The sequence below is a fragment of the Tinamus guttatus genome, unplaced genomic scaffold, assembly GCF_059628265.1.
Source record: "Tinamus guttatus ecotype Peru unplaced genomic scaffold, ASM5962826v1 Tinamus_guttatus_pri_ptg000104l, whole genome shotgun sequence".
Classification (NCBI taxonomy): domain Eukaryota; kingdom Metazoa; phylum Chordata; class Aves; order Tinamiformes; family Tinamidae; genus Tinamus; species Tinamus guttatus.
The window spans coordinates 2,106,132-2,126,527 of record NW_028288638.1 but is presented as its reverse complement, the minus strand read 5'-3'; the positions used below and the strand labels follow the sequence as shown (position 1 = coordinate 2,126,527).

At 46.1% G+C, this 20,396-nt stretch overlaps 1 protein-coding gene across 1 annotated transcript in view; it reads right to left on the bottom strand.

Annotated features, from left to right (window-relative positions):
• Positions 1-7,924: 7,924 nt before the first annotated feature.
• Positions 7,925-20,396, bottom strand: part of LANCL2 (LanC like glutathione S-transferase 2) — a 28,690-nt gene continuing 16,218 nt past the window's right edge. Inside the window, exons 5-9 of the mRNA XM_088520864.1 lie at positions 20,136-20,282; positions 16,902-17,084; positions 14,744-14,920; positions 11,215-11,287; positions 7,925-9,477 (exon numbers count right to left, since the gene is read on the bottom strand). Coding sequence (XP_088376990.1) covers positions 9,362-9,477; positions 11,215-11,287; positions 14,744-14,920; positions 16,902-17,084; positions 20,136-20,282 — 696 coding nt within the window. The 3' untranslated portion in view covers positions 7,925-9,361. The remainder of the gene's footprint in view (positions 9,478-11,214; positions 11,288-14,743; positions 14,921-16,901; positions 17,085-20,135; positions 20,283-20,396) is intronic.

The window sequence follows — 20,396 nt, the reverse complement described above, 5'->3', positions numbered from 1 at the left end:
CTCCAACCAGACTCAGCCCCATTTATCACCACCGTCTGGGCTCTGCCATCCAGCCAGTTCTCAATCCACTTCACTGTTCACTCATCCAGTCCACACTTCCAGAACTTCCCTAGGAGGATATTATGGGAGACAGTGTTGAAAGCCTTGCTGAAGTCAAGGTAGACAACATCCACGGCTCTCCCATCATCCATCCATCCAGTCACCTCATCATACAAGGCTATCATCAGGTTCGTCAGACACGACTTTCCCTTGGTGAATCCATGCTGTCTACTCCTAATCACCTTCTTTTCCTTGACATACCTAGAGATGGTCTCTAGGATGAGTTGCTCCATCACCTTTCCAGGGATGCAGGTGAGGCTGACCGGCCTGTAATTTCCCAGCTCCTCCCTCTTGTCCTTTTAGAAGAGTGGAGTGACGCTGGTTTGTTCCAGTCCTCAGGCACCTCCCCTACCCTCCATGACCTCTCAAAGATGATGGAGAACAGCTGAGCAATAACCCCCGCCAGTTCCCTCAGCACTCTTGGGTGCATCCCATCTGGGGCAATAGATTTATGGATGTCCAGTTTGCCTCACCAATCTCTAACCCAATCCTCCTGTACCAGTGGGAAAGTCCTCCTCTCTCTTGGTTCTCTCTCTTGTGTCCAGGCTTTGTAGTTCATGGGGACTAGCCTTAGCAGTAAATACAGGAGCAGATAAGGCATTTAGTAACTCTGCCTTCTCTGCATCCTCCGTCACCAAGGCACCCTCCCCATTCCGCAGTGGCTAACACTTTCCCTAGTCTTCCCCTTGCTGCTGGTGTATTTATAGAAGCGCTTCCAGTTGTCCCTGACATCTCTCACTAACTGATGCCAAACAGACCTTGGCCTTCCTCGTTGCATCCCTGCATTTTCTAACAATTTTCCTACATTCTTCCCATGTGGCCTGGCCCTTCTTCCACATTATGTATGGGCTCTTTTTCTCATTGATTTTACCCAACAGCTCCTTTCCCATGCACACAGGTCTGAGTAGGCCACAGTAGGCAAGACTTGCGATGCTGACAGGGCAGGTGGGCAGCCTTGCTCATGCTGGTGATGGAAAACATGATCACCAAACACTGTTTCTGCGCAGGCCTGGTGAGCGAAGCTGGCAGATAGGTAGTGTAGCTACAGTGAACTTACACATCGCAGGTTGTTTTGGCAAAGGGATTTGTGTGTGAGATTTTCTAGTTGCTGCTGCTGTTCGTCACTGTAGCACAGCAGAGGTCCTGGTGCCTCACTCCTGAGGCTGCCAAGTAAGTCCGGTGCCAAACTTTGGCACTAGATGCTCCCCAGGCCCCTTGCGGGAGCTGCAGGGTTGAGGCCGAGTTGTGGCTCTTGGCCCATGCCATGGGGCTGCCTCCTGCCTGCTTTGGAGATCTTACCAGCTACATCACAAATTTGGCTTGGTGTGGTTCAACCTTGCGTTTCTCACAGTAGCTTTCAAAACAGGACATAGATGCTTTAATAGGATTGGGGCATAATAAAGGTGCTGATGCCCAGTTACTAAACTCCTTTTGGAGCCAGAAACAAAAACTGCCCCCCTTGAGGTCCTCTGTTCAGTTGGGTAATCTTGAAACACATCTAATATATCCATGGCCAGATGCTGACTGGAAGGAACACGTGAAGTGGGTCACTGCAAGCAAGGAAACCTTCAAAGTCTCTGCTCTTCCCATGTGCCATGGGGGACATGAGAGGGGCAAGTCTGTTCCACTGTGAAGTTTCCAGCTACGCAAGAGAAACTTGCCCTTCCCATGGCTGGGGGAGTGGGGGAGTTTTGCTGGCAGCACTGTTGCAATGAAGAACAGCAAGGGTTGGGATTGCAGAGGGCAGGAATGAGCAGAGGTATTTATAGATTCATAAAGGACACAGTGATCACAGTGTGGAGCTTGTGCCTCCAGGTACGCAGTCATCAAATATCTTCTCCGGAGCAGCATTAAATGCAGTATTTCTTAGAGTGCTGCAGTTTTGAGCAAAGACCACCTCCTTGTTCGGTGGCCTTGCAGCTGGCCTCATTTCTGAGCTTATCTATCTCATTTCAGGTTCAGGCTACTGAGTTTCCTTCTGCCAACACTGATGACAAAGAAAAGCCCTCTTTGCGTCCTTTCCTATCAATTCTCAGATTTTTCACATATAAATAGTTGCATGAGACCAAATTACCACCTATCCTTTCTGGTAAAGTGATCAGTTACCACAGCTTCTGTTTCTATCCCAAGACTTGCTCCCCGCAGCTTATGGGTTCCTTTATGGGCAGCTGTAAGCTATTTCCACGTCCCTAGAAGCATGGATGGAGGACCAACGCCAGTGCAACGGGGCGCAAGGTAGCATGCATAGGCAGAAGGTTTCAGCTTGGAGAGCTGAGCCGAAGCACGAAGCTGCGCACTGCTCTGTGCCCCCAGGACAGCCCCTGCAGAGAGGTGGGCAATACACGTGGGAGGCTCTAACCCAGCCATGGCCCCGCTCCCAGGCAAGGTTGCTCTACAAGTTTCAGCAGCAAAACATTGACTGGGGCAGTTCAGATTAACAGCAAAACATTGAAAAACGGCTTGAGCTCTGCTCTTGGCACTCGTGGTTATGCTGAGCAGGGCTCTGCGACCTCTCTACAAACACAAGGGTTTATGACTCCTGCAGTCCCCCCACCAGGGGACAGAACCATTTCTTGAGGAGCTCGAGCACAGCTGGGCTGTGATCCAGACAGGCTTCCTGTGAAGAGCGGTGCCAAAAAGGCCTTTATCCCGATCAGTGCTTTTTTTGATGAAAAAAATGTGCTGTGTACTGGGCACATGTAATGGTGTGTGTGAACAGTACTCTTCTGGTGGAAGGAATAGTCTATTTTTTGTCTGTCTTTCTAGAGCCCAGAGGGTGGTGATCAGCAGCACAGAATCTAGTTGGAGGCCTGTAGTTTGCGGGGTCCCTACAGAGGTCAGTTCTCGGGCCAGTCCTGCTCCATTTATTCATCAATGACCTGGATGAAGGCACAGAGTGCTCCCTCAGCAAGTTTGCTGATGATACGAAACTGGGAGAGGTAGCTGATACCCCAGAGGGCTGCGCTGCCATCCAGAGGGACCTGGACAGACTGGACAACCAGGCGGAGAGAAACCTCATGAAGTTCAACATGGGCAAATGCATGGTCCCGCACCTGGGAAGGAATAACCCCAGACACCAGCACAGGCTGGGGACCGACCTTCTGGAGAGCCGCTCTGCAGAGAAGGACCTGGGTGTCATGGTGGACGACAAGTTGACCATGAGGCAGCAGTGTGCCCTCGTGGCCAAGAAGGCCAATGGGATCCTGGGGTGCACTAGAAGAGTGTCTCCAGCAGGTCGAGGGAGGTGATCCTGCCCTTCTACTCAGCCCTGGTGAGGCCACATCTGGAGCACTGTGTCCAGTTCTGGGCTCCACAGTACAAGAGGGATGTGGAGCTACTGGAGGGAGTCCAGTGCAGGGCTATAAGGATGATCAGGGGCCTGGAACATCTGCCCTGTGAGGAAAGGCTGAGAGAGCTGCGCCTGTTCAGCCTGAAGAAGAGAGAAGGCTGAGAGGGGATCTGATCAGTGTTTATAAGTATCTTAAGCGAGGGAGTGAGGAAGATGGGGCTGGCCTCTTTTCAGTGGTTGCCAGTGGCAGGGCAATGGGTAACAGGGCTAAGTTGAAACACAGGAAGTTCCACCTTCATATGAGGAAGAACTTCTTTACTGTGAGGATGACAGAGCCCAGAGAGGCTGTGGAGTCTCCTCCGCAGATCTTCCAAACCCACCTGGATGCCACCCTGTGCCTCATGCTCTAGGTGTCCCTGCTGGAGTAGAGGGGTTGGACCAGATGATCTCTAGAGGTCCCTTCCAACCTTAAAGATTCTATGATTTCAGCTAATTCAGACCCATGAGAGGTGATTGCCAACTACTGATGTCCAAACCTCTTGCGAGGTGTTTGGGATCAGCTGCATGAAGGGTATAGGCCTGAGACAATCACAGGGAGCCTCCTCCCTGCTCTGCGCATGTTCCTCTGGGCAAAAGCAGCTCTGTCAATTCTGCCTCAGGCGGGCACCTGGGAGCGAGGTGGCCAGACAGGCACTGCCTCCCTCCACTCCCTTCACCACAAGACTGAGGCCAGTGAGTGCGGGAAGCCTCACAGGGAGGCAGGGAGCTTGTAAGGAGCGGCCAGGCATGTGCAGCCTCACCCAGAGAGGCAGGGAGCAGATGGAGTGGACGGGCATGGGCAGCTTCACACAGAGCCTCACAAGGAGCAGATGAGGCGCAGGTGAGCACAGGCAGCCTCACTCAGAGGCGAGGAGCCAGTGAGGAGCGGCCAGACAAGGGGAGCCTCACAGAGAGGCAGGGACCGGATGAGGAGCGGTCAAACAAGGGCAGCCTCACAAGGAGGAAGGAAGCAGGTGGGAAGCGGCTGGGCACAGGCAGCCTCCCATAGAGGCAGGGAGCTCGTGACGAGCGGTGGGGCACAGGCAGCCTCACATGGAAGCAAGGAGGGAGTTAGGAGCCACCAGGCACAGGCAGCCTCACAAAGAGGGAGAATGTGAGGAGTGGATAGGCATGGGCAGGCTCATATGGAACCTCAGAGGAGTGAGACTCCATATGAGGCAGGGAGTTGGTGAGCAGCAGCTGAGCACAGGCTGCCTCACAGTGGGGCAAGGAGCAGGTGAGAAGCAGCAGGGGACAAGAAGCCTCACAGGGAGGCAGGGAGTGGGTGAGAGCAGCCAGGCATGTGCAGCCTCACACAGAGTCAGGGAGGGTAAGGAGCAGCCAGGCACTGGCAACCTCACACAGGAGTAGGGAACAAGTTAAGAGTGGCCGGGCCCAGGCAGCCTCCCAGGAGGGCAGGGAATGGGTGAGGAGTGGCTGGGCACAGCAGCCTCAGAGGGAGGCACAGAGCAGGTGACAAGCAGCCGGACACAAGTAGCCTCACATGGGGGCAGGGAGTGGGTTAGGAGCAGTCAGGTGAATGCAGCCTCACACAGAGGCAAAGAGCACGTGATGAGCACCTAGGCACACATAGCCTCACATGGAGGCAGACAGGACGTGAGGAGTGACTAGGCATGTGCAGCTTCATACGGAGGCAGGGAGGGCGTGAGGAGCTGCCGGGCATGGGCAGCCTCAAACGGAGGCAGGGAAGGGGTGAGGAGCTGCCAAGCATATCCCTCTCACCGGGATCATATGGAGAGTGGCTGGGCATGGGCATCCTCACACAGAGCCTCAGAGGGAACACATGAGTAGGCACCAGGCCTAGGCATTGTCACACGGAGGCAGGGAGGGTGTGAGGAGCAGTTGGACACACGCAGCCTCACAGGGAGTCCAAGAGTGTGTGAGCTGTGCCCGAGTACACACAGCCTCCCAGAGAAGCAGGGTCCGGGTGAGGAGCTGCCAGGCACATGCAGACAGAGCCTCAGAGGGAGCAGATAAGGAGCAGCCAGGCATGTGCAGCCTCACAGGGAGGCAGGGAGCAGATAAGGAGCAGCTAGGCATGCTCAGTCTCACACAGAGCATCACAGGCAGCCTCACACCGAGCTGTGCAGGGAGCGCATGAGGAGCGTCAGGACAAGGGCAGCCTCATACGGAGCCTCACGGGGAGCGGGTGAGGAGCAGCAGTGCAGAAGCAGCCTCACACAAAGGCAGGGAGTGCATGAGGAGAGGCCGGGCATGGGCAGCCTCACAGGGAAGCAGGGAGCACATGAGGAGTCGTTGGGCGCAGGCAGTGGTGAACACACAAGGGCACAGAGGGTCTCCCGTGACCATGAACCTCTGGCTGGCCCACGTGCTGCTTTTAGGTGGCTTTGAGAGTATTTTCCCCTTGTTTTTGTTTCTGCTTTATGCTCCACACATCCCTGCTGTGGAAGGACCATGTGTGAGCCACATTGGAACCTGCTCCATCTGTAATCTCCCCCTAGTGCCCTGAGCAGCCTTTGCATTATACTTAATTTGTCTGATTTACATCCACGCAAACGAGAAATACAAAGGGGAAAAAATAGCCTGTAAACGATTGCCCCAGCCCTTGCAGAGGAAGGGCTCAATTCACCTGCACTCCAAGGCAGCGGCTTCCAGCCCAGTAACGAGAGGGACGAATAATCAGCTGGGCCCGTACAGGGACAGCACCATCCCTGGCACTTCTGCGTGGGGCTCCTACAGCCACCACCTGGCAGCTGCTCCAGCACTTCATTACCACTTCAGAAAAGACAGCATCAGGACAAGCTGCTGTGTTTTCCGTGTTGCTTTTTCTCTTTCTTTTGTTTCTTTCAAGCACTGTGACAGCTTACACTGCTGCAAAAATAAACAGCTAGGGCTGTGTTTTTCTACAAAGTGCTCAAATATGCAAAGCACAAAGCAACTATTACTCTTTGTTCCCTACTTAAAAAAATAAATAAATAAATCACCACCTCCCAGCACAGATGTCTTGGTTCTGTAAGCATATATCCAAGAAGTTGTGGCTAAAGCACCTTGGCAAGCGGAAACAAAGAAAGGCTCCACTATCTAACATACCATGTGTGGTACCAGGCCTAATCACTTAATACCAGGAAAGCAGCACGCTGGAGTTCTGCCTCCATCCAGAAGCACACAGGGCATTCAAAACAGCAGCTCTTCTGGCTCGAGTCCTTGCTCTCACGTAGCACAAACAGCTCACAGGTTAAAAAACCGCAAGCCAGAGCCATGTGCCCAGGAGCTCGCTCACGCTGATGCCTCCTGCAAGCCTTGGAAAGCAGGGGGTGCTTCAGCTGGTGCAGCAGTGAACAGCTACGGCTGTGGTGCAGCACGCAAGGAAGGAAAACAGCAAAGAGTGTTTTAAGACAAATTGCCACCACATAGTTTGATCTTTACTAAGAAAGCCAAAGAACAAAAACATCAGCATTTTCTCCCTCTTTTTCTGCCCCCCAAAAAAGATCTCCATTTTTAGCTTCATGTGCTTTCTGAAAACAACATTTTCAAAGGCGTAGGTGAAATGCATGTTTTCACCCCTTCACACAACATCCGCTTCTTACCGGGCCACCTGGACATCACAGAGCTGCCACAAGCACAGAGAAGGAGTCTCGAGGGAAGTCACGCCAAGCACACGAGGTGGATGCACCATCCCGAACGTCTCAACTTTCTGCATTTCGTTTCCAGTCTTGCTTCATTCCGACATGCTTTTCTGGAGGAAAACAGCGCCAGGCCTAATCACAGCAGAAGGGCGGCCCCAACACAGAGTGAGCTAATAGTTATTATTAGCTCTTGCTCATTATTTTGACTGCTGCACTCAAGTGCCTCAGAGATCTGTTCAGGCTTAAGCTGATCTAAGTGTGTACATATACCTACCCAACTTTTTTTTAAACAGCCAAGAAAGTTTTACTTCTCACTGGGCACCTGCCAGCCAAAATTACCTCCCACAGCTGCCATTTAAGCTCGGCAGTCAAGAAAGCCTATAATCACTGAATGAAAGAAATCCCCATCGACCTGCCTAGTTATGCAGCCAGCACAGCACATACTTGGGATGTGCTGAAAAGGTCCCCCCGTGGCACAAGGGGACCATGCTTCCCTGTTAAAAAAGGAAAGGAAAAAAGAACATGAAACAGATGGCCTCTGCCAGTATCTGCTGCAAACTGCACCCCAGAATCAGTTCCTCACTGGTCCCTTCACTTCCTCCCTCACGACTTGGACCCATTTTCCGCAGCTGCTTTCCATGAGTCTCCCCTCCTTCCTGGAGCCTTTTGGGCTCTTCCCTTGTGCTTGGCCATATAGGTGAAGCCAGGTGCGAAGCTTCATCTCCTGCCCTTTGCCAGAGCGGTGGGAAACCCCCTCCTGCTGCTCCCCGCTTTAGTCCGACACCACTACAGGGTGACATTAAGCTGTCCCTGCCCTGGCGCTGTTGTTATTGCCTAGCAGAGCTCCATCAGGAGTTTATTAACATCCACCTGGATTTGGCAACACATATTGTGAAGTTCAAGGAAGTCACTTGCTGCTGTTCAGAGATTTATGCAGGAGCCGCGCTGCATTTCCAAGCCTGAGTGCAAACACTGGAGCTCAGCAGATGGCTCCTGGGTCATATATATCCCAGCGCACGCCTGAAAGGTCAGACCAAGTCTCTGCCATCTGTCACACTCATACTCAATATTAGCTATCAATTAAAATAAGCACCTGGACTGACAGAGCACAGGGAGAGCTGGGAGAGGACAAGAGCTAAGCAAGAGAACACTACACACACTTACCTTTTTCAAATAGTAAGTGTACTTACAACATGGAAAACAGAAACATGCTCTAAATGTTCTCAAGTTCCACTCCTCCCAAATCAAGAGCATGGAGGCAGAATAAGTAATACCTTGACAGTAGAACGAAGAGCTAGTATTTCACACGACCAACACCACGCTACGAGAAGCAGAGGACTAACAGCACAGTTCAGAGCAAGGGCAAAGGATTTTTTTCTCTTTTGCTTTGAATTGGAGATGACATAAACTTTACTCACAATATCTAGCAACAATGTACATATTGTTCCTTACTTTTCGGCAGTCTTTAAGAGCAGCTGATGTTTATTGCTCCTGTCACACTACCTGGGCTAAGAGCAATGGGGCAGAGGGGAAACAGAACAAATCACCTCCCTGGTTCAAGAGCAACGGTCATCTGGAGTTACCAGCCATGGGAAACAACTGCCTTTGTTACCTCCTTGTGTACATGTAACACAGGGTGAATTTATTACAAATCCAAATAAACAGAGGAAAAGCATAACTTGCTGTTCCTGCTCTGCTCAACAACAACAGGTCCCTCCAAACCTTAAATTCCTGAAAACTGAGGTGACCTCATACCACTTCTTCAAACAGCACTGCTCTCCTCTGCCTCTGCTTTTAGAGGCTGCACAGAAAAATGCAGAATCATGAACATAAGTAAGATTTTCTTCTCTTTTTAAAGTAACCAGTGAAGCAATTAAATCAGGCAGGGTCTTATACTGAACTGTCTGGCATAAAGCAGAGCTCTGTGGATAACCACCCTGCAGAAAGCAGCACTGCTGTTGAGTCACATGTGAAGAGACAGGACCGAGATCACATGGAGAACAGCTTTTTGCTCACAACAAAAGACATCATACCAACAGACAACAACAATAAACATGCAGAGCATGTGAAAGACCCAAAGACAACAAATGTAACAGAAAAGAGAAAGTTCAAACTCGACTTCTCTTGTCCTACATGTGAAGGTGTCACTTTAACAGAACTTAAATGTGGCTTCTTCTTGTCCATGCTCTAGTGATTTCATGGTCCTTTGGGCCAGAGGGGAGTGGGAAAAGGGGGTTTATTCATCTGACAGGATCAAGTTGCTTCAGTATCGGAGGCACAAAGCAGTCCCGTTGCTTTTGGCATAGTTTCCTTCCAAAATGATTCCTTAGCTATCTTGTTCCACTTTGTTTTCCCTCCTTTGAGGTCCAAGTTCAAATGCTGGAAACTGGGAAGTCTCCGGTACTGAAATATCTGAGAGGAAGTGAATAGCACCAGCCATTCCTAAAACATAATGAGAAAGAGATTTCTTTTGTGCATCTCAGACATAAAAATAGCAGAGTCGACAGCAAAGGAAGGGGCATCTATTGGAGCATCTCCTTGCTGGAGCTTTCTGAATTGGCTCTCTGAATTTATGAATTGGTGAGCTTTCTCAATTGCCTGAATTGGCCACTGCAAAGCCAAACTCACCTGTATTTTGACCAGGAAAGTAAGTTTCACTTAAAAAGATCAAAGGCAAGAAAAAAGTTCTCCCTGCTATTGTATTTTCAGTTGTACAAACTCAGAGCCACTTCAGTTAGTTAAGAAAAAAAGAATCCTGTTTGGACTGTCTAGCACAATTTGAGGAGCTCTTGCTTAAAACCCTGCTTATTCAGGGTCTACCAAAGAGATCCCACTGTTAAAGAAAAAAAGGCGAAACTTTTGTTACTTTCGTGATACACTGATTCATTTATTCACTATTCATAAAAGGAGCATTAATAGCAACATCAACTCATAAAACTCTCAGGGTGACATAAGACAGTGGCACCCTACAGCAGGGCAGCATACAGCTGCATCCAACTCCTGTATACAACAATTACAAATTCAGTTTTATAAACAAGCTAATATTCTATTGTCTGAAGCACCGACTCTCCCGAAAAGCAGGTATCCAACACAAATGAAATGTGTACAGTAGGACATACAACTTTCAGCTTAATCCCATAAGGGATGCAGCTCCCAGTGAAAGTGTGCACATATGTACAGCTGGGCAGAACTGGACAGCTTCAAGGACAATTTTGGCTACAAAGCCAATCAAAAAAAATGTCAAACAGACAACTTCAAAGTCTTAAAATATATATATATATGTATATATAATACATATATAAATCTGTGCAGTCACCATTAAGGCACAAACTGTCCTGACTACTACTGACATTACTCTGCATTCTTAACAAATTTCAAAGCTTCTGTCCTACCAATTTCATGTCCACTTTTTGCTTCCACAAATGCATGCAAGAATCCCTCGGAACAAGTGTAACTATACTTCTCTCCTACAAATACTAACACAATAAATCTGTATTTAGAAGGGATGCACAGAGCTATCGTTCTTTGGTGTTAACTCATTGGTTTGGCTTATTTGTCTGCTGTAATTTTACGTATTTGTGGTAGATGGCACACGAGGTTCACTCTTCACAGAGTAGCAGACTACTTTAAATCCTGCTTGGGCTATATTTCCTTGCTATTGTACTTCAAAATTGTAAGGATTTAAGACAGGGATTAAAAATAAACTGCATCTAAAAAATAAAAAGCTCTAGGAAAGCATTTAGGAAAGCATTACAACCTTCACACTTATAGAAAATCCCTTAATAACTTAGCATGCCTTTCTGCTAGAGCAATTTTGGTTCATGTTAAAAGTACCTTTTATTTGCTTGAGCATGGCAGCAAGGAAGGTTCAGTTGTGGCAAACCAGCACCCTGCCCAGTCCTCCCCAGGCTTTTTGCCTGCATTAAGCCGAGGGGCTGTAGCAGCACAGGCAGGACTGTGGTACTAACTTTACACTGGAAACTGCTCAAACGCAATTCAGAAAGAAAGCGTGGGATGCTGCTCTTTTTGGGTGGGGGGAGAAAAAGGTGGTGGTGGCAGTGTTTTCCACCTTTCCTCTTTTAACAGTACTGGCACCCACCAAGATCTCCCGGCTCCTCAGCATGCACTGTAACAGCAAAGCTGCCTTTCTTGTGCATATAACCCAATACCATCACTTACCTTCAAAGAGAGAATAAGGCCGGTCAGGAATACGACATCCATGTGCACCATACTCCAAACACCATTCAGCAAACTGGAAAGTTGGTAAAAGAAAAGGGCTATTTCTCCTTTCTTTTTTTTTCTCTTTTCTTTTAAATTAAGATTGTTAAATGTGAGCTTGAAAACTTGTACAGGAAAACATTTTAACTTACGGGTACAAACAGTGTAAAGTAGAGAAACAACACTGCAATCAGCGCTTACACTTGTTAACTGCATTTCTGTTTTCTTGCACTTCCATGCACCACTCTGAGTATCAAATCTCCAGCCGCCATTACTTAGCTTTATTTATTTTCTCCCCCCAAGCCTTATGAAAAATCATTATAAATACAGTTAGACAATTATGGCTTTCAATATTTTGCTGCAGAAGATGAAATACCACTTGAAAACAAGTCAACAGGGTATTTTTTCTGCTTGATCAACATTGCTGCAGTAGCTACACCACTCAAACATCAGCTGCAAACCACATCTGGATCAATTTAATAGCAACAATTCTCATTCTTTGTTATGGGCCCCCAGAGCATATAGGGGCCCCACAAGTTCCTGTTACATTTCTCTGCTCGGAAGCAAATCCCTGCTTATTCAAAATGCTGTGATAAAGGTACATGATGCATGCAAAGCCAAAAACTGGGAGGACTCTCCCCCTTTCCCTTGTCCTGCTCACTAGAGGGGGCTCCAGCTCTACCTGACATGCAAAAGCGATCCCAGAACCAGCTTTCAAAATCTGTCAAACAGCAGAAAGGCTGGCATCATTCCCCATTCCCCCTGCTCCATCCGGTTTACTTGTTTATTGTGAGGTGGATTTCTTCCTTTGGTTGGTGTGTGCGTGTGAGAATGGCTGGAGGAAACACGGCCAAAAAAGCCCACAAAGACAGACATTGCAGTCTGCACTGTTATTGAGAAATGACAGAGTATTTTGGGGTCCCTCACAGGTATACATCTTACAACCAAGGTTTAATTTTCAGTGTAATCTTCTCTTGTATGTGAGGAAGGAACATGTTTACGGCATGCTTCTAAACTATAATTAATTCTTGCAACATCCCCATCTTATTGCAGCTTTTATTATTATTGCCAGCCTGGGAACTGTTACAGAAATTTTAAAAAAATTGCCCAAGGCTACTGAGGGAAAGCACCATCATCACTTAAAAGTTCTGAGCTTCTCACAGATTCAGTAAACCATACGAATTTATTTAATAAATGGGGGGAGAAAAAAGAAAAAATAGGTCTCATCTAGCAAGAAAGTGTTTGCCACCATTTGTCACCCCAGCTGAACACACTTGCAATCTAGAAACAGCCTTTCAGACCTCCTAAGTTCTGTTTCAAAATAAATACATAGATAACAAAGGCCCTTCCCACAAAATGCCATGTACCAGTGGTTTCACCAGGAAACACACAGCAGCAAGGGGCTCAGAGGCTGCTACCCGGAGTCCAGGCTGCCCATGGAAACTCTGTGTTTTCCCAGGCAGGTTGCCTAGAAGTGGAGATGCTAAAATACAGACTTCACTGCAAATGCACTTCCACTCATGGTTACGGCAGGCACCTCCTGCAAAGGGTCTCTTTGCCTGGCCAGGCTGTCACCTCTTACCATGATTTCAGTTATGTACTCGAGTCTCTGCCTCCTTTGCCTTTCAGATGGCGATGTTCTCTTTACTCTAGCTTTGTAAGGCAGAACTGCAGGTCTAGCTCTCCCTGTCCCACGCTTCTTGCTCAGGCTCATTCTTGAATGTCAGCTGGGAAATTGCAAGAATTCAAGGACTGTGAAAATACTCAAACTTTTCCAGTAATGGAAAACAAGAACTGCACTTCAGCATATGCAGTGAGGAAGTACCTGAGCAGATGAATCCGCCATATCATATTAGCAACAGGTAGAAATTGTAAAAATGTTGTTTTGAAGGGACCTCTTGAGGTCATGTAGTTCAATCTGCTTCTTGAAGCAGGGTTATTAGTGTTACCCTAGATCAGGTCAGGCACAGTTTTCTCTAGCCAAGCCTTGAAAACATCCAAGGATGGATACTAGACCTCTCCGAGCAACCTGCTCAAGTGCTGCACTGCTCTTCTAGGATGGGTATGCAAGTGATGACTATGTGGATGTAGAACGAAAACAAAAACCAAAGGTAAAGTAAAAAAAAAGTCAAAATAATCTTTCTATATGGTTTTATGTATTTTGGAAGTGCTGATAAGATCATTATCTATTAGGGCAGAAATCTTACTTTGCTTACCTAAGCTTCCCCAACTGATCCATCCAAGCTAAGGTGGCCGAAGGTGCTCACTAATGTGAGGGCTGTCACCTCCAGGGAAGTGGGGAATCCCTACGGACAAAGCTGTGGCTTCACAGGCTCTCACAGGCAAGAAACTCAATGCCAAGAGGAACTGCAAACACTGCACAGAGCCACAAAAGATTATCAAAATGGAGCGTATGAGGGAGAGGCTGACAGCGGTGCCAAAGGCTGCAAGCACTACATGCTTGGTGCCACTGTTCCCATGTCAGCAGGAGCTGGCTGCATAGGTAGCACCAAGTCACACACTCTCTGCAGCACTCCTAAGTGCTGCTTATGTTCTACATCTGTACAGAGAGATACAGACACCCTCTTGACTTGGTGCTTCTGGTGAGACAAGCAGCAAGCTTTTAAAGCTTGGCTGACTAACGGGGCCAGGGAGGGTGTGGAAAAGAGCACAGTGGTTGTACTCATGGCCAGAGCTCATCCAAAGGTGCCCTTGGAAACAACTCAAATTCACTACTGTGCTGTCAGCTAAATAGAGAGGTATGGGATATGAAACAGCTAAATATTGCAAGCCATAAGCAATATGAAATCTAGTATCAGCACATTAAGTTGAAGAAAGTTCTTGGGAGATCCAGAAACAGAGGCAGAGAAAACCTCCTCCTTTGGTGGGGACTGTTTGCTCCCCATCAGGCAGGGCTGAGGAGGAAAACCTGGAAGTTTCTGCTGGAAGAATTCACAGTGTCTCTCTGCAATTTGTATTAATGAGAAAAAAAAAAAAACTCTCAGCGAGCAATCTAATAACTGCAACTCAGAGTTCTGCGAGCCAAATCAGCCAGTAGTCTGCAAACAAATAATTACAAAAGACTACAATAGTATTGCTTGAGGGGCTGAGGACAGGAACACATCTCTCAATGGAATAATTAGGGCCACATAAATTAATCTGCTACTGTTCAAACACACTATTTTTCAAACTCCACTTTCTTTTTCTGAATATGTGTTCAGTTTCTCTCCCTTTTAATGTTGCAAACCAGGTTTTTCCCCCAAATATTCTACATACTAAAACCCAGGCTTGCCCATGTACACTGTGTAAGCATGACAGTCCCATCATGTGTTATGGGGCACATGATGGCACGCTTGTTCCACCCTGCCTCACAACAGGCCAGTTCCAGAACTAGCACACAACAACTACTTGAATCACTGTTTATTCTGCCTACACAAGCACCAGAGTGTGAAGGGAAGCGATGACTTGGTTGGGAGGCAGAACAGCTTACCTTGCAAGCTCTGTAGAGGTACTTTTTGTCCTGAGTTAGGTTGTAGAGAGATAAGAAGGAGTAGCCATTGCCAGCAGTACCGTGGCAGATCCCGTATCCTTTTCTCAGTAAACCCCTCTGCCAGATGACATCACTACACTCCATAGCATCTTTCAAGTATTTATCCTCCTTAAAGGTCTGTGGAATAGAAATAAACAAACAGAAGAGTGCATATAAATTAAGTACTAAAAAAAGAGGAAAGGAAGGTAGACCTAGGTGATATTTTGCTGTTTGTAGTGGGGTTTATCATATAGGTGGATTGTTTTTTTTGAATTTTTATAATCTATCCATTAGAGAAATGCCTTTCTTCACCTCCTATTTTTTTTTCTCTCCCCCTTTCTCTGCAAAGAAAATGAACTTCCTGATTTTTTTGTTTCTGAAATCGGGATCCCCCCCAAAAAAACCCTCAACTTCAGGACCTTCAGTTCTACACCCTACAATCTATTTGAAGGGTGTTTTTTTTTTTTTTTGCCATCTCCATTCCCAAACCACGCTATCATTTGATTTAAGCTACAGAAATGTAATTCTTGTCTCCAGGAAAATGTAACACAGAAGAACAGCCACCAAATTCAGTCCTGAAGGGCTTTTCTCCTGATGTTTCTGGACAGTGCTAGCCAGTTGCTCACTCCAGCCTTTAATTCCATGTTGGCAATGCCTCTCTGCGTAGCACGGCGCCCTTTCCTCTGCCAAAACGGCACTCCATTACCTTGATTAGTATTTGCACTGCAGATACGTAGAGACACTAGTCAGTTTGGGCTACGTTGTAAAACGTACTGCAACTGAAGTACAGCCTAAAAGCATGAAGCGTCCATCGAGGGTAGAAAATAAAAAGAGCAGTTAGCTGAACAGCACCACACACTTCCACCTTTGTAAGACTACTTCCTGCTCTCCTTTGCCTGAGTCACTCTACCAACCAAAAAGACCAAAAAAAGGAACAGCAACTGATGCACTGCTGTAGATGTAGCCCTTCAGAGCTCTGCAGTGATACTCTAATGAAATAATACAAGCAATTAACATGCACGATCTTAAATCCAGAAGTTTTGTGTAAATAAGGTCCCTCTCTAAATAGGGTTTGCCTTTTAATCCCAGCTCCTCAGACATAACGCTGATGAAGATGAAGGCTTAGCAACTGCATTTGATTTCCAGGACAAACATTTCTTTCTGCTGTCCCAAGTCTCTCTACTGGGAACACAACCAACAAAACACACTCTAATTTTTTTTTCTTATCACTTCTTCACAAGCAGATTAAAGAGTATAATAAAAGCAGCAAATGCCTCATCATCTTAAATACAGAAAGAGACCAGAAAGGAGACTGCCAGACAGAACTTCGCCCTTTCCCTCTTATCTCCTGCAGAGCATTTTGTGCTGGGGAGAGCATCATACTGGCAAGCAAGATCAAAAAAAGTCTGTAGCGTTAAGTCACCTTCCAAAGAGAAGGCAACTGTTACTGCTGCTGCATTCGGCAGTGCTGGAACATGTTTACAGCTCACATTTCAGGTAGCAGCAAGAGTAATTATTTCACAATCCAAGCCTGCTTTTCACCAGCCCACCCAGAGGCTGACCAGGGAATTTGCCAAGAAGGACTATCAAAAGCAGGAATCAATTTACATAAATGTAATGAAATGGTATATTTTCAAACGTCATGCAAATCAGAAGTGCACAACATAAGACAGGGAGGGCGCCTAGTTAAGGATGTAAAGGAGCAAACAGTAGGCTAGTACTACCTCAGGGGTTATATTTATCCCCTGGCCAGGGCCTGGAATCTTCGTTCTGACATTGGGATTAAGTTCTCAAGTACTTGATCTTAATAATGGAGTAATTTATGGAAGAGATTATTTAGCAAGGATCTCCAGGATTCCGGTGTCAGAGTGTTTAAGTACATACCCCTTTTCCAAGAAACAGTGAACTCTAGCAACTGCTAACACCCTGAGAAACAGTTTTACCCACTGTTTTACAGACATACCTATACAAGCATTTTGGATTTCCAGATGGTTTCCCCAGCGTTCTGTTTGAAGGTTTAGACTGAGAAAAAATGTAAAATGCAGTCTGGCAAATCTTAACAGGCCTATCCACAGATCTCTGCATAAGAATAGAGGTCTATATATACAGAACGATTCACCTTATAAGCTTGCATGAGCATGTGGATGACTCCAGGGGCACCGTGGCACCAGTGAACCAGTCTGTCCGTTTCATTGCTCAGTGATGACGGGTAATTCCCAGACCGGAATTTTTTGTGCCGCACATAGTCAATACTGGGCTTCACCAGCTCTGTCAAGGTCTCCTGATCCACATTTGCGATTGGCTAAAGATAACATTAAAAAAAAAAAAAAAGTAGAAGCAAATCATGCATCAACACTTAATTCTGTGGTCTATTTTAAAGTACCCTACATACATGCCCCGACCCAAAATCTTTGAATTACTTTATACAAGATTGGATTACTGTCTGTTCACAATACCCATGTGAAAATGTTGTTACACTTCCTGAAAAAATAAAGAAATTGGGGCACCAAGTTGTAAGTTGGCTTGCTTGTGGAAGAACTGAGAACAGAACACAGGTCCCAAGACTCCCAGGCCTCTATTTACACCTTAAAATAGACAGAGCACCTACAGCAGGAAGGTGGTTTTATAGCTTAGCTGGTTATAGTTGATACTTAAAAGACACTGGGTTACACATTTTGTTTTAAAAATAACTAGCACAGGCAGACCTGTCATATTTCCCAATAAATTCAGGAGAGTATAGTGGCGTATCTGGTAAAAGATTTATGGAGGACAAAGTTTTCCATCACAAACAAAACTCCCTGAAGCTATGGACTGTAAAAACAATAATTTCAATAAATGAATGTAAACGTTCAACTGCCAATACAGCAGATTGTCTATGATCTATCAGGGCCAGATTTTGCAAAAACATTCATGTACTGAAAGTGCCATTTGGTATTTTCAGGAGCAACAATTACCTCTTTTAGTACTAACAACTTTTGCGAATCTCTCCCTTAGAGTGCTCTTCTGAATTTTCTTCATTACTTTTATCTACTGAACATTCTTGCCAAAAACACATATCCATTGATCTGCAAATTCTTGTAGGTAAAAGTTGAAAGCTGAATACTTACAGGGATCTGCTACTGCTCTATTGGGGTCATCTTTTGAAGCTGTTCTTAGTTGGTACTCATTCCTCAATCCCCATTTTAGGGTATTTTCATAACAGAATTATTTATTTTTATCCCAGCTGACATGATTTTTGAAATTTCTGCAAGCAGTGGGAACAACTGCAGAAATTTGAGCCTAGAGTAGCTGAAAAAGGCATTTAGCTTCTTAATGAGTTATCTCTGTGGTAGACTCAATGGCATAGAATTTTACTGTTTTCCACCAACTGCAGTATATTTGCATTAAATAGGCAAGCACTCTGCTACAGTTCACACACCTACAGCCAAATGAATAACAACTTTAAATAGTTGCGTTTTTAGTAACCCAGAATAACCATAAGCCTTTTCCTCACTTCAGCCAGGGGAGCTTTGCTGACCTCCTACTTAACAGTATCCTAGAACAAAGCTTACCTCTACACTTGCATGAGTGGAACAGGAACCTTCACACCTCACAAAACAAATTACTTTTTCATGAGGAACATGCCAGAGCTGATCACCCATCTCTCAGACACCAGCCTGCGAGGTACAACAGCCTCTCAGAAGAATCCCTACTTGAGCGTTTTGATGCTACACTGGACCCCTGTGGCAGAAGGCAAGGCAGACAGGTACCAGCAACAAGTACCACTCAGTCTTGAGTTGTGCCAGGCAACCACAGCTTAGAAGACAGCTGAATTTGTGCCCATCCTTTTGAGGCAGACACAAGGCAGTATGTGTATCCTCACAAAAGTGCTATACAGAAACAATGGTCTTCACATCTCCAGTACTATATGGGATGCCCATTTTTACTTATCGAAAAAAAAAAAACCTCCCAACCAACCGGTCTCCTGATTTTTTTTTTTTCTGAAAAGCAGAAAAATTCTCATACAGGGGAGGAGGGATGGGAGAAAGGATGGACTCTTACATGCCACCTTCCTCTGCAGTAGATGACTCAACTCAGCATGACTCACAATATTTAATGTACAGTGAAAAGACAGTAATCTAATGCTGCATAAACAAAGACTGTGGTAATTTTTAAATGCTGCACTTCTTTTTAAAGAAAAAGATTGTTTTGATTTTAATGTATGTAGACAGAGTAGCTTCTGCTTATAGCAAAAGCACTGCATAATTATTTCCATTATCAATCCTGAAGAGAAAATAAAGGATGGAGCCTTTAAAGGGCCATCTTTGGAGGACTGTCTGTTTCTTAGAAATTCAAGGAGAGCAGCAGAAGGAAAGGAAAAATTCAAGGAAAAATGCAGCAGAAAAGATGAAGTAGCTGGAAACAAGAGGACTATTTTGCTGAGGAAAGCAGGAAGCGAAGATTAAAAAAACATGTCAATCACAAGAGTGTCAGACCCAGACTCATACACGATCCCAGGAAGCAGAGCATGAGCCCAGGGAGCCCAAGCTACTGGTGGAAGTGCTTTGAGCTAAGCTGAAGCAGATGTGAACAGACATAGAACCTTTTACAAGCAAGGAATGGCTGAGCAGTGGCAACACCTACTACCACCTCAGTCACCTCTGTAGTGGGTATTTGTACACAGCTTTAGGCTATAAAGACACTCTGTCAGGCAAGTGGAAGGAATATAAGTCATTCTACATGAGCTGGTATGAAAATTAACATTTAGAGCAATGCACCAATTGTCAGTACATTTCAAAACCAAAGGAAAGTACGATACAAATTTTGCAGCTCTATGGTCATCTTTTTCAACGAATCTCAAGGCTCTATTTCCAAGGGAAAAAAAGAAGAAGAAAAAAAAAAAGAAACTCAAGTCTGTTTTTCAAACATGGTATTTGAGAATCCCTTACAGGGGGGAGGTCAGAAAAAAAATGGATTTAAGTGTGGGAAAGAGGAGGTGTACAGAGGAGAAATCTCATTAAAGACAACAGAAAGAGCAGAGTAGGAGTCACACTACATGTATGCTCCAGTCATGTAACCAGAAAACCCTGCCAAAATACCTGAATAAGCTGCAGAGAATCACGTCCCTTAGCAGAAGGACAGCTGTGTCAGCCTTGCTGCTGAGCAGGAAGGTTTAATTCACCCTGGGGCCATGCAATGAGAGCTTTACTCCGCAACTTTACTCTGCTACCAGAGCTAGCGTCTCTGTGCAGTTCTGCGTCCATCTCCAAACTGTGAGAGCCTCAGCTAGCACACAGTTACACTGCACATGTCCAAAAGCTGAAGGGAATGTGCAACACTGATGCTTCACCCCAGCCCCCAGAACGTGTCTTACCTGCATGAGCATGTAATAGATGCCAGCTACGCCATGCGCTGCCCCAACATACTGCTTCCTGTGCCACTGGTACAACAGAGGGCAGCGATCTGTTTTACGCTCCTCCTTGGAAAAGTTCTTCCCCGACTCCAGGATGGCTTCTATTACCTAAGAAAGAGAACACACTCCTTCCTTCTATCTCACGTACTTTTATTCGATGGATTTTTGAGTTATCATGACCAAAACTACACTAAAAAGTAAGTCATGATAAACCATGATATG